We start from the raw sequence: 14,237 nt of genomic DNA, 5'->3' as shown, positions 1-14,237 counted from the left end.
CCACTCGCGGCCACCGCAGCCTCGACCTGCTGGGCTCCGGCGATCCTTTCACTCAGCCTTCCAAGTAGCCAGAATTAACAGGCATGCACTACCATGCCCGGCTGATTTTTTGATTTATTGTAGAGATGAGGTCTCGCTGCCCAGGCGGGTCTCGAACCCGTGGGCTCAGGCAATCCACTCACCTCAGCCTCCCAAAGGCGCGGGATTACAGGCTGAGCCACCGAGCCCGGCTAGCATTTCACTATTAAATGGTTGTCTTCTTAGGTTGATTACTGATTTCACCTGTGAAACTGACTTTGAGAGTATATGTATAGCTGAAATTTTTCAATCCCTCCCACCCTTTTCGGGGAAAATTAAGCAACAATAGTTTAAGGAGTACACTAGAATGTATTGGCAATAGGATGAATGTGAGTACAAATACTTTTTCTTTTTTCCACTCTAGAATGGTTGGTATATTTGTCACTTATAGTCTTTATTTTATATTTTGTCAAAACATTATAGCTGCCGGAGTTCAGCAGGTTGAGACTGCAGTTGCCATGAGTGTGCCACTGCACTCTAGCCTGGGTGGTGACAGAGTGAGACTACAACTCAAAAAAAGAAAAAAAATATATATATATGTATATAGCTGTGAAGGGTACATTTTTACCCAAATTATAAAGTAATATTCTGTGATTTTATATAATAGTATGCATTAAAGAAATCATATAGATTATTAACTAAAGCAAATATTAAAGGAAATATCCAAATGCTAACTTATAAATATCTGTAATTTCTTTTCAGACATTAATCTTGAATTGATACTCTTAGAAAAAGGAAAGTGTATTGTAACAGTTTGATAAACTTACAAATAAAAAAAGTTATTCCAGTGATTAAAGGGCAGTCTGGGAAACTAATTACTATTTTGACACCAGACACAATGAGAAAAAATGCAGTTCTTAAATATACATCAAAATTCCCTACTTTTTAAAAAAATTCATGTATACTTAAGATAAAAAACTGAAAGTTGATAGACTGAATGTGTGTGTGTATTAGACTTGGTAGAAAAACTGAAATTTTCTTCATAAAGTAAGACCAATATCATTAAAAAAAAATATTTTGACATAGCTAATTAAACTCAACATTAGGTTTGGGCTGAAAATATCTAAATTGTTTTAAAATATGCAAAATCCCACCAATCTAAAATTTTCCCCAATATTGTTAACTCATTATCTTCTTATGCATTAAATTGTGTCTTTCGGGACAGATGGAAAATATGTTGTTATGTGTGCCATTGCATTCTGTTTCTCAAATATTGTGCTGGATTGAATTTATATAATTTGGAATGTGAATGTGTCTTTTAAAAAATAATTAATTAATTAATATGGCAGCATTGTTTCATTTGAAGGATATTTATGAGTGAAAAGCTAAGTGGTTAAAACGATGTACCTTTAGGAGTATCATATTATAAGTAAATATGATATATTAAGATTTGAACTTATGCTTTTCTGGAAGTTAAAATTTAATGCACTTACTACTTCCAGATGCCTCAGTGTTGCAGAACTTTCAGGATGAAATTGAATCCCGTTGCTTTAAGTACTATCCTCATGCTGATGCCACTCAAACTAATCTGTCCACCCCTGTGTGGCCCCCTGGATCCCTGCTGGAAGCCCTCCTTCGCCCCCAGCCCTCCAATCCTTCTCTTTCCTGGCCCTCTATACTTCCCTGCTTTGCAACTCCTCCCTCCCTTCATATCTTATACCTTGTGATATGTGGTCAGATTCTGGATTTAAGTGCTTAGGAATTTTCTCTATTTTTTTCTTTCTTTTGCAATTACAATGATCTTTCAATTTTCCTTTAAGATTAAATTTTAAGGATAATTTGTTCTGTAGAGTTAATTTGCAGCCAGTCTTGATTGTCATCTAGTAGTAAACACAACTATTGAGGGAATAGTGATGGTATTTTAACTTTTTCTGTTTTATCATTTTAAGAATGCAGGACAGGTGTGGTGACTAATACACTTGTAATCCCAGCACTTTGGGAGGCTAAGGTGGGTAGTTTGCTTGAGCCTAGGAGTTTGAGACCAGCCTGGGCAACATAGCAAGACCCCTTCTCTACAAAAAAAAAAAATTAAAAAATTAGCCAGGCACAGTGGCATGTGCCTGTAGTCCAAGCTACTCAGGAGGCTGAAGAGAGATGATCATTTGAGCCCAGGAGGTTGAGGCTGTGGTGAACCATGCTTAGCCCCTGCACTCCTGCCTGGGCAATAGAGTGAGACTGTGACTCAACAAAACAAAACAAAAAGAATGCTTTCCCTTCCTTATTTATAAATCCCTTTGCAAACATAGTGTTACTTTAATATACAAGGTATTCGCAGATGCACTTTAATTCATGTATAGATAAGCATTTGAAATCAGAATCATATTAATAAAAAAAATCTATGCTACCAACCAAGCTATTGATTGAAATATTTTTTTCCGTTTTATGTCAGTGTTGGGCTTTCCTCTTTCCTCTTCTCTTTTTTGATTTGAAGTTGTTGCCGTGAGCCAGATCCCTGGTTCCTCCTCAGAAAGAATTACTCCGTTTACTTTACATCTTTATGAATGCTTAGTTGTGTAACTGTCCATAAAAGATTCTTTTTTGAAACATCTGGGGACCAAATCACTACAGATGACTATTACTTGAGGATATAGAGGACATGCATTCCAGGCAGTGTTGTCATTTATAGAGAAATAACAGAGCAGGAAAAAGAATTGATACCACGTTTGAGGTTACTGAGTATCTTAGATGCCAGAATAGAATAAAGTGAGTTCTTAAAGAGCTCTACACCCATCTGTAGAAACTTATGTGGACTGTTTTTGCATCATGCATTTGTTTCTTGTGTTTGCTTTTGATCAGATGTAGATTTCCAAGTCAAAGATGCCACTTTCAGCAATTGCTTTTCACCAGGTTTAAGAGAATATTTTATGAACATGTCTTAAACCTTTCAATTTAATACGCTCAAAGTATAGCAATGTAAATTATCCTTTGTACTTTAAATCTTGCAAACATGGCCTTGTTTGTCAGTTTTTAAACTATGATGGATGTTGCCAAGAAGCGTGACTATGAACATAAAGAAGAGTAGTTGTTTATGGTGAGATTATTAAGTAGATGACTGTGGCTTATCAATCTTTAGTCCTAAAAGATCTCCCTCCCCTCATGCAGATCTTCCCTCCTTGAGCATCTCAAGTGTTCAGCACTCAGTGCTACAAAAGTATTGATTGTTTGTTTCATAAGATGAACTTCAAGTCTTGTTGGTTTTTATGTTTGTTTTGCCAAAAGAAAAATGGGTACTTAGGACACTTTCCAGAAGAGTTTTCTCTGGCAAATTCTAATTTAAAATGAATAAAACAATTTGATTCAAAATATTAATCCTGACCTAAACTACTACTGACTGCAGGAGACATTTGGCCCTTGCTTAAAGAAGCCAACATCCATTTTGTTAATTATTTATTTTTATCACAAAAGAAAGAAAACTCATTTTGTATATATTGACAAGTTAGAATTTTTTGTTATCAACAGGTTTGGCAAACATCGAAAAGATGACAAGATTGAGAAAACGGGTAAAATAAAAATGCAGGAATCCTTTACATCAGAAGAGGAGAGGATACGAATGAAGCAGGAACAGGAGAGGTAGACTTCAGCTATTTAACTAAACCTCATTAGAAAGAGGTTCCTTTTTTCCTTTCTGCCTTTTAAAAAAATGTAAATATTTTACACTTAATTACTTTTTATACTTTCTTTATTAATCCAAATACTAATGGTTGTGGTGTATACATTGTAAAGAAAGATAAAAGAAAAAAGACCTTTATATTTATTTGAGGCATCATAGTGGATTTTAGTGGTTTGTGTTGTGATCTTTCACAGAGGCGTTAGAACAGCATATTAGATGATTAAATAGACACTGAGTTTATGATTATTTCTGAAACATAGGAAATATTTAAAATCCTGCCACATTTATCCATGAGTAGATAGTATATTGTAATAATTTTTAAGAAACACTCATCTGAAAATAAAACTCTTTGGATTTTTTTATATCTCATTTAAAATATCTTGATTTATAAGAATTTAGGGAGCTGGTAGTTTTCACTATGTTGTTTTTCTTTCAGAACTGACATTTATTTCTTGATCCTCCTTAGTGACATTTTCTACTTAAATTTTATTCCTTGTCTTCCAGAAAGATTATCTATTGTTGAATCTTTCCATATTGAGAACCCAAAGACCAATAAAATAAATGAAAAGAGTTACTGTAAGCAGACACTTGAAAAGCGTTTTTATAAGTAATTAGAATTTCTCTCATTGTAATTCCAGGGGATGAGAAAGCCATCTCACAAGTTGATATTAGGGTTGGCAGGTTCACAGTGAGCTTCTCTGTATCATCACATTTCATTTTCCAAGTAGCTCCAGCAAGAGGTACTATGCCTCTTTTACTTGGAGTGATCTGGGATTTAAGTGAGTTTCTGGTAACTTGTTCAAGGTTCTAGAGTAAAATATTGTTCATAGATAGAACCGTGTAGTCCAGCATCTTTGAGATCAAGTCCAAAATTCTTACCATAATTCTAAAGTTGGGATACTTTTAGTCTTAAACTTAATGAATGAAAGAACTAAAAATAGCAACACAACAGCTTTCTTTAAAAGAGATTGGTAGATGGAAGCAGTGGCTTTGTAATCCCAGTTACTGAGACCACCAACCTGGGTAACACAGTTGGACCCTGTCTTAATGTTTTTGGAGAGCGGGGAGGGATTGGTGTTTGGATATTTTTCCACTTATCTTTGTAACACCTCTGAAGTTTTCCAAGTATAATGGATACTCATTCTCTGTAGCTTTTTGGAGTATAAAATATATGAGGAAAATATGAATTTTTAATTTATCAAGCAAGTCTAGTTTTTTTCTCCTTGTTCTTCCTCAGTTTTTATTTTTATAAACAATTCCACCTTGCTCTGTAGAGCTCAAATCCTCATCAATTTTGGGCTTGCCAAACTTATTAATAAATTCACTATTTTCAGGTCAGGGCATACACAGTTCCTTAATGTGCATAATAAGGCATTTAATTGCTCAGAAGCGTAAACTTTCCTAAAAGAGATTCTTGTCCCTAAAGGAAGAGAAGATACCAGGTAAATGTATGAACTCAAATTCATCCACCGGCAAATATGTAATTTAGTTAGAGAGCAATCTGAGCGATAGAAACACTATACTTCTCCCGTGTTTTGATACCCGCCAAAGGGGATAACTTCATTAATTCTGTGCCATTTTTCATATTCTAAATATTTCTGCTTTGCAGTTTAAGGTGACTGCTGCGTTTCAATGCAGAATTCTATCAACATTTCCCAAAATGCTTTTATAATGCATAGTCAAATATTTCCAGCCAAACAATGATTTTTACATAATGGTTTCACTTGTATTATTAATTTGCCTAAGGCACAGTTCACGTCTCAGTTTTGCTTTTAATTTCCATTTCTGTACCTTTAATGATGCAATACTTCTGGGAACTAGGTTGGTCATAATGAATTTACAATGTACAGGAGGCCTATAATAGAAATCCTGTAGGGTCAAGGAACAAGTGAATGGTCCATTTAAAAAATCAATTAGGCTCATAATTTAAGAAAATTATTATATTTTGACTTTGTATTTCAATAACAATTCTTTTTCTAGTATGTTTTATTTAAGCTCATGGATTTTATAATAAAGCAAGCGAATGCAGTAGACTGAACTGCATAAGTGGAGTGGTGTGGTGAGGGCTTGATATTTGGATAGGGCAAGCCTCCTTTCAATTCTGTCTGTGATCTTGGCAGTGTTCTTTCTGAGAATGAAAACTACAACTTCCTTGGGAAAAATTTGATTGGAGAAATAGATAAAAGTAAATAGATCACTGCTTATATTCTTCTTACAGCCTTCACCTCATGGCTGGCCAGTAGTAACTTATCTGCCCAAGCATTATTTACCACTGTAGCTATGAGTTCCAAAAATTATTTTGACCAATCCTATATAAAAACAGAAAACCTGACATTCCTTAGTTATAAGTTAAGACACATTTGTAAACCAAAACATTTTTTTCTCATACACATCTATGAAAATGAAATATTGCCCAAGATATAAATATTGAACAATTAAAAGGACAATGAATATAATTTTAAGTGTTTTTCTCACGGTGTTAAGATATATTTAGATGGCGACAATATAGTGGGTTCTCCTGAGCATGGGTCTAAGATTGAATTTGACTTCATTCTTACTAACTTCCTTTCCTTTCCATCTGCTTGCTGCCAACACTGGGGAACTGGGTCTTGAATAAATGTTGTCCAAGTGGGAGAAGTGAACGAGGAAGATCACCATGTGTATCTGTCCTATGCTCCACTTGTCCTGCCCTGCATAGACTCGAGGCCGCATGACTAGGGTCTTCTTGAGCAGCAGAAAGTCTGAGCATGATGCCAAGAGTGAAGTTACTGGCCGTCTGCCAAGCTATTTGGACTTCTTGTCATGATCTCTGAACCTAGGTACCCTAGCCTTTCGGAGATGCTGCTGGCTACCTTGGGCATGGGCTGGGCAACTAAGCAAGCATGTGCATTCAGTGCTTACTGCCCCTCACTGGTGTGTCTTTTGGGTATGCCTAGGAACAGCTGCTTTCTGTTGGCTCCTTTCTACCATGAAAGGTTTGGACTCTAAACTCAGAATAAACCATGTTTAAGTAAATGCTCTAGGCAGCTTCAGGTCATCCTCATGCCCCTCATGAAACACAGTGATAGATTTCTCTGTTGCCCAAGCATCAGAAGTAACATTTTGGCTTTCTATTGTGTTTTGCTTTAGCGATACCTCCCTTTTTGTTTAAATGTTCATATACAAAAAGTGTGGTACAGGGTTTCCCAGACAGTGTTCAGCATCAGAGAAAGGGTTCCATGTACAAATGTATCTGAGAAACACTTGTTTAACTCAATTGTTGCATGTTTTTCTACTCCTTTATTTCTCAAAGCTCTAGGTTCATGCACATTGTGAACCACTGAGGTAGGAATAGAAATCATCATTCTCTAAACTTATTTATTCATAAAACCTCCTCCCAATTCCTTACTTCTTGTTTTTCATGGAATACTAACATCTTGGAATTCAGCAAGTCATCGAGGCAATACGGATGGCAAGCTAAGGCCATTGGCTTCTGGTTTCACCATATCCAGTTTATTCATCGAACTGGCTGGAGAAACCAGTTGCTTACTGTGAGTAAGGGTTATGACTTTCTTCTACTTCATGGCTTCTGCTCTGTGTACTTATGAATCTTATGACTGCTCTTTCTTTTTCATTTTTTTCTTTCCCACGTTTCTCACCTGTTTAAAATATGTACCTTTTAAAGCTCTGATTCTAAGTTTATTTTAATACTAAAAACTACAAAAAATTTTGTGGGAACCCTGTAAAATTAAAATTAGAATATGAAAACATATCTGTATTAATACCACTATGTATGTACTGGTCTATGCCATTTTATTTTTTATTTTTTATTTTTTTTGAGTTGGAGTCTTACTCTATCACCCAGACTGGAGTGCAGTGGCCGCTCCCGGCCACCGCAGCCTCAACCCGCTGGGCTCTGAGTAGCCGGAATTACAGGCGTGCGCTACCATGCCCGGCTGATTTTTTTTTAATTTATTTATTGTAGAGATGAGGTCTCGCTGCCCAGGCGGGTCTCGAACCCGTGGGCTCAGGCAATCCACTTACCTCAGCCTCCCAAAGGCGCGGGATTACAGGCTGAGCCACTGAGCCCGGCTGGTCTATGCCATTTTAATAATTTTCTTTATAAAGTAGGTATTTCCACATATACATACTTAAAAAGAAGTTGACATCTATTTTCATTTTGATTTATTTTGTATTTGTGTGCATTCTTAGAAAATCGTGTTAAATCTTTTCTAAAGTAAAGCCAGTCTATATGAACAGAAAGATGGGTGGGAAGGAAGAACAGAAGGAAGGAAAGACGGTCTGAAACATAAAATACTATCATATCTTGTCAAATTTTGCAACTTTCAAATTATATTTACCTTATGTGCTATTCATTCTGTTAAATGAGATTTATAATGTTAATTGACTTGTATTCTGTCGGCAAATGAAAGCCATTACGATGTCATTATCTGTATCTACATAGTGCGTTGTGCTTAGAAATGTTTCCAAGGATACTGAATGCTTCCAGTGGAGATATGAAAAAGTTAATGAATTTCTCATGAAATCCTCCCAGTATGTAAGGGGTACTTATAAATCTAAGGAAGTATATGATTTGAAATTTTCCATTTTTCAGTGTTATAATTACCCTTCAAGGCCTTGTATTTTCAGTACTAGACCTCTGAAATATGTATGTCCTTGTGAGGTATTCTCCCAGTTCTTGGTGTGTCATTTTGCAAGTTTATGTGGCATTTTTATTGTGCAGGTTAACAAGAATTTTTAAAAATATGTTAATTTGTTTTATGGAAGCGTATTACTTATATGACTACTTGGAGAAATTAAGCATTGGGCATATCATGCATTTGAAACTGATTTTATTGACAGAGATGGAAAATAAAGTAGGAATGTACATTTGATTTCTGATGAGAGCTGTCCTAGATATAGTTGGCATTGGACCATCTCTTTGCACTGGAAATAATTGTAGGTGCTTTGATACCTGTGAAATCCTGAATGTAACAGGAGTATCTATGAGTGTGTGTGAGTGTGTGTGTGTGTTGGTTAGTGAAATATTCTAGTATATTATTGGTTAATATAAAAGATGTCTTCGTTGTTTCATAATGTATTAAACACATTAAAGTGTAAACCATTTTATAATTATTATTATTACATTATAGTTGTTTCCTCTCATGGGGATCCCTTGCCTTTATTAAGAGAGAAAAAAGATTTAAACATGTTAACATATAAAAATTAATATAGCCAAAGATAATCAATAGTCAAAATAGGTGACCACAAAGCTTTGCAAAGAGGGCGTGTGATTGGTGGGGCTGGAGTTAGTGGTAACTGCTTCAGAGAGCTGGGAATATGGAGGTTAGGTCTAGTTCCCAAGCACATGTACAATTTAGCAAACTGGAAAACTCTTTACCCATATTCAATCTCCCTCTTCATAAGCACAAGGTTTCATGGGAGGAAGGTAGCCTTTCAACGGCCTCGATTCTTTAAAAATTGTGATTATAGGGCACCCTCTTTGGATCCCCTCCCACTGTGGGAGCTTTTCTGTTCTCTTAATAAATCCTTCCTTTTTTAAAAAAAAATTGTGATTATATCAGTGGTAAGTAGTTCCCTGTGAATACTTTTTAAAATCTCTTTTTCACCTTTTACCATTTTATATTTTAAAATGGACATTATCTCATTTTAGCATTAAGAGTTGCAATTTAACTTATCTCCCTACCTTTTAGAAGGAACCACTATGGAATTCAGCAACTTACATTCTTTCCTGGAATTGTTTGTAAGTGTACCTTCAAAACAGTTGGTCTCAATCAAGAATCTTTTTTTCAGAACCCATGTAGAATATAGAAGTCCTTTCGTCTCAGTCAACCTTTACCCCAACATTACAACGACATTAAAATCCCACTTAAAATTGGAATTGTTTTCACAGTAAGAAATTTAGAGAAATAGTCTCTCTTTGGGGAATTCAGCACAGACACCAAACTGGCCATTTACATGTTATCGGGGGTCAGTTGTTAGATTAACGTAGCAGGAGGAGGGTCACCTGAAGAACTGATCATAAGTTGAACTGCAGTACTTCTGAAGTATACCATTTGATGAAGTAATTTGAGGGACAAATAAAGTATTTTATCAGTAGACTAAAAACTGCTATTAAAACCAGCCATTTCTTCTAGTTGTCTTGTAGCTAAGATTTTACTCTGCTATGAATTCAGGCCTTATTTGATGAATGTCTATAATACTTATTTTTACAGAGAGCAAATACCATTGTGAAAAGATCTGGGAAATTTGTTTCCAGAATGAAGCTTCTGGATAGCAGTACAGAAAGTTGGGGGTAAAATGTTTCGCAGAAGACTTGATTGCAAGATCTTGAGCAATGTTTTGAAAATAGTTAACAACTCTCATGCAGCAATCTGAAATTTATTTTTAAAATTTTTTCTGTTAAACTAGTGTTAGCATATTACATCTTCTATACACGTTGACAGTACTTTTCATTAAAATCATTAAAGGCCAATTTCTATTTCTTGTAGTCTTTAAAAAAAAAATGCCCCATGAATAGATCTTTGAAGCTTTGTAGCTTTGGAGATGGAGGTATTGTATTTGGTATGTAACTAAATGACTTAAGGGAATTATTGATTTTACATCCTAAGCAGTTGTTCACCCCATATTCCTATGCCTTGTACCTTTTCTAGATATATAAAGACTGTACCTTATAGTCACAAAAAGTAATTTTCATCTTATTCTACTGCAATTAGTGCTAAAAGGCATTTATTGTAAAAGCAAAAATACTAATGAATAGAAATGCTCCCAAAACAGAAGTCTTGTGTGTTTTATCTTCATCATACAGCATTCATTTTAATTAGAGAAAAGGGTAGTGAACACTGTGACAAGAGTCTGGAATTAAGATCATTAATTGATGTCAAGCTGAAGAGAGACTGTTAGCATGAATTTAGTGACAGCAGGAAAGAAATTAACCTTATTACTTTATTTAGTATATTACATTATTTTGTGTATTATTTTCTATGCAGGTTCAAGGCAATTTCATTATCATAATGGAAAAGACTTTTTTTTTTTTTTTTTACAAAAAGGAAATGTGTGAATATTTATGTTTGAACACAACAAATTGAAATGATGAATTCTTTACTAACTTCAAAAAATCTTAATAAGTTTTAATTTTTGTTTCTTTTTTCCCTAATTTTCAAGGATAGGGAAGTAGTGCATGGTGATGTTCATCAATGTCAGGCAGTACAACTGCCTGTGATAATTTCAACCTCAGAATAGTTCTATTGTTTATAACTAGGAAGGACTTACTGAAATACTTACAGCAATAGACATTTATTTCTTTTGCTAAATTTTGGACTAATCAGTCACTTCTGTCATTGGTTAGGTTTGGCCTGAGATAAATGGGTGGTAGATAATCCTGAACAACAACCTGACTGTTCAGAAAAACTAACGGCCCTTACATCTTAGGACCATTTGTGACCTCAAGGTCACAATAAAAGAATAAAGGAGCTATCCTTTTATGACACTGGCCATCTGGAACCATTAAGGGCTCAACTGCAAGATACTATCTTTTTTAAAGGTTTCTTTAAGGAACCATGTTATTTTTATTAGGACATCAAAAATATCTTCTCCTCTAAGCCAATTTTAATTTTTTTGTGAAATAAGTTTCTCCATGAAGAATGAAAATATATAACATGTAAATATAACCTTTTGCTTGTGTTACAAAGTCTATTTTCTCACTTTATAATAAGACATTCCAGTATAAAAGCATTTAATAAGGAATATCATTTTTGTCTTTTGTAAGTTTTGCTTCTGAATTGTCATTAAAATTTACAAAAGCCACAGCATATTCCTAGTTTTTGAAATCTGCTTTTCAGTGCCATTTGCACAGCAAGCCTCATTAGCGTTCATTTCCAGAATGAACTTTAAAATTCACATTAGTTCAGGGTAGTGATCAGGCTTGCTGGCCTTTTGCCACAGTGGTCCTACCTTTGCGGACCACAGGTACTCTGTGGTCTTATTCTAAGGTTTTCATCACCAGTGTAAGCCTCCAGGGTGGAAGCAGTGGTGTAAACAGCTTTCAGACCTTTGATAAAAAATACTGGTGATGAAAAAATAAGCAATTAAAACATAATTTCTTATTATTGGAACTAAAAGAAAAAAACAATGCTTTAGAAGGTACTATGGATGGATCTGTAATGTTTATTAGGTTCAATGAATAGTAGTGATTAGCCATAATGTACAAATTTGGGTAAAAGAAAGCATTTGTGAGCTGAGTTTTATGAATAGTATTTAATGCTGCTGAGCATTTCTTCTGAAAAATTGTCTTGTTAGAAATTGACCCCCAATGAATATTATTTTCTATGTAATTTGGAACAAAAGAATATTCAAATTCAGGACTCCTCAGTCATATAAGTTTCAGGTGTGCAATAAGCTTTGGGAGATTATTTAGGCTTATGCCTCCCTTGAGAAAAATATGATCGTATTCTTTTTTCCTGATAGCTTTCTTTCTTAAGAGGAATGTACTTTCTGACATAAGTAGGCTGCATTATCTTCACTTTTAATGAATTGATCTTGTATATTATAGAGTTTAGCCATTTATACATCAAACTAAGTCACTCCCTTTGATTATTGGAGGTTCTCTAAATTCAGAACTTTCAGCTTGATATTTTTATAATTATATTTATGTCTGTTGTATTCTTCCAGATTTCTTCCAGTTCCCAAACTTCAAGACTAATGCAAAGTCACCTTGGATATTACCTATAGTTAGTAAGTGGTTGTCTGATGGTGACCAAATATGGTAGAGATGTGGGCTGTCAGATAAATGATCATAATTGAACTTCAAGTTAATATCCCAGTGAGTTAAAGAAAGAACTCATTTTCCTCTTTCTGCTAGTTTTTTTTTTTTTTTTTTTCCTGGCTGAATCCAGAGTCAAAAAGACAGTATGATGTAGAGCATAAAATTATCTCTAAACTTATATCAACTTTCCATTATGGATATCCAGTATTTTGTGGTAACCAGCTTTAATAATAGCATCCTTACTATCATAATTGCTCTTAAATGGATAAATGGAGTACAATTTGAAAATCAAGTAGAATTTTAGCTAAATTTGGCATCAGAATTTGAGTTGCTATTTCTCTTGTGGTTATTCTGTCTGTGGGTCTTACCATTATTAGAATCTAAGAATTTCTATCAGGGTTGTCTTACCATTATTAGAATCTAAGACAACCCTGATAGAAATTTCCAGTATTCTCTTTTGAGCTAAGAAAGTCATTGGTTCTCAACTCAGAAAATGAGGTCCTCAGGAAATAAGGGAGTTTGGAAGAATTTGAGAAGCATTTTTGTTGCCCCAGTGGCTGGGGGAACACTGCTTGATTGCATATAGCTGGGATCAGTTGTACTAAAAACCCTGCAAAACAACAAATAACCCCTTCTCAAATGTCACTGGACCCCTGTTGAGAAACACTGAACTAGGTGACTTTATGTATTTCTATTATATAGCTGTGAAAGAAGAAAAATTAGAGAAACTTGACTCTGTACATCCAAAATTTAGAAAACAAGACTGGAGTGATGGTGATATTCTAGATGAAAGAAAGAAACAAGGGAGACAAAAATGTGAATTTTTCTTGTAATGTTTGGTGACAATTTTCTGGCTTAAAAATACTTTTAATTTTTGAATAATTTTAGATTCATAGGAAGTTGCAAAGATAATACAAAGAAATCATGTGTATCCTTTATCCGATTTCCCCCAATGGTTACAACTTACATAACTATAGTAAAAAAAAAAAAACAAAACCTAGGAAATTGTCATTCATACAAGGTATGCATATAGTTCCGTGTCATTTTATCACAGGTACAGATTGGTGTAACCACCACTGCAATCAAGAAACAGAATTATTTCAAAGAACTTTCCCATACCCCTCTTCTCCCACCATAGCTGACTTCTGGCCACCACTTTTCTGTTCACCATCTCTATACTTTTGTCATTTTGTGAGTCTTGTAATGAAATCATTCAGTATATGACCTTTTGAGATTGTTATTTTTTTCACATTGCATAATGCTCAAGAGATGGATTCCAGTTGCTATATGTAACAATAGGTTGTTCCTATGTACTGCTGAGTGATATTTTGTGGTATGGATGCATTCCAGTTTATTTAAACATTCATCTCTTGTAGGATGTTTTGGTTATTTCCAATTTTTGAATATTATGAGTAAAGTGACTATGAACAATTTCATACAGGTTTTTGCATGGACATAAGTTTTCATGTCTTTGGGATAAGTTCCCAGGAACACAACTGCTGAACAGTACAGTAGGTATGTTTAGTGTTTTAAAAAACTGCCAGAATGTTTTCTAGGGTAGCTGTACCATTTTATATTTCCAGCTGCAAAGTATGAGAGATTCAGTTTTCCTACATCTTTGGTTGCATTTGGTATTGTCATCATTCTTTATCTTAGCCAATCTAATAGGTGTAGTGATCGTTTATCATGGTCATAATTTGCATTTTCCTAATAATTTACATTTTTCTAATAACTGGTGATGTTTAACATTCTTTCATGTGCTTATTTGTCATCCATATATCCTCT

General features: G+C 34.6%; 1 protein-coding gene across 8 annotated transcripts in view; it reads left to right on the top strand.

The window, feature by feature from the left end:
• PARD3 (par-3 family cell polarity regulator) overlaps nucleotides 1–14,237 on the top strand; it is a 675,053-nt gene that overhangs the window by 502,254 nt on the left and 158,562 nt on the right. For 5 of the 8 annotated variants that reach the window (XM_008065798.2, XM_008065800.2, XM_008065805.2 and 2 more), the window contains one exon: nucleotides 3,538–3,648. The exons of the other annotated variants lie outside the window; for them this stretch is intronic. In XM_008065798.2, the coding sequence (XP_008063989.1) occupies nucleotides 3,538–3,648 (111 nt within the window). The remainder of the gene's footprint in view (nucleotides 1–3,537; nucleotides 3,649–14,237) is intronic. 8 annotated transcript variants of the gene reach the window in all.

The sequence above is a fragment of the Carlito syrichta genome, unplaced genomic scaffold (assembly GCF_000164805.1).
Source record: "Carlito syrichta isolate Samal-C Ts95f unplaced genomic scaffold, Tarsius_syrichta-2.0.1 Scaffold308805, whole genome shotgun sequence".
NCBI lineage: Eukaryota > Metazoa > Chordata > Mammalia > Primates > Tarsiidae > Carlito > Carlito syrichta.
This window is presented reverse-complemented; position numbering and strand designations above follow the sequence as displayed.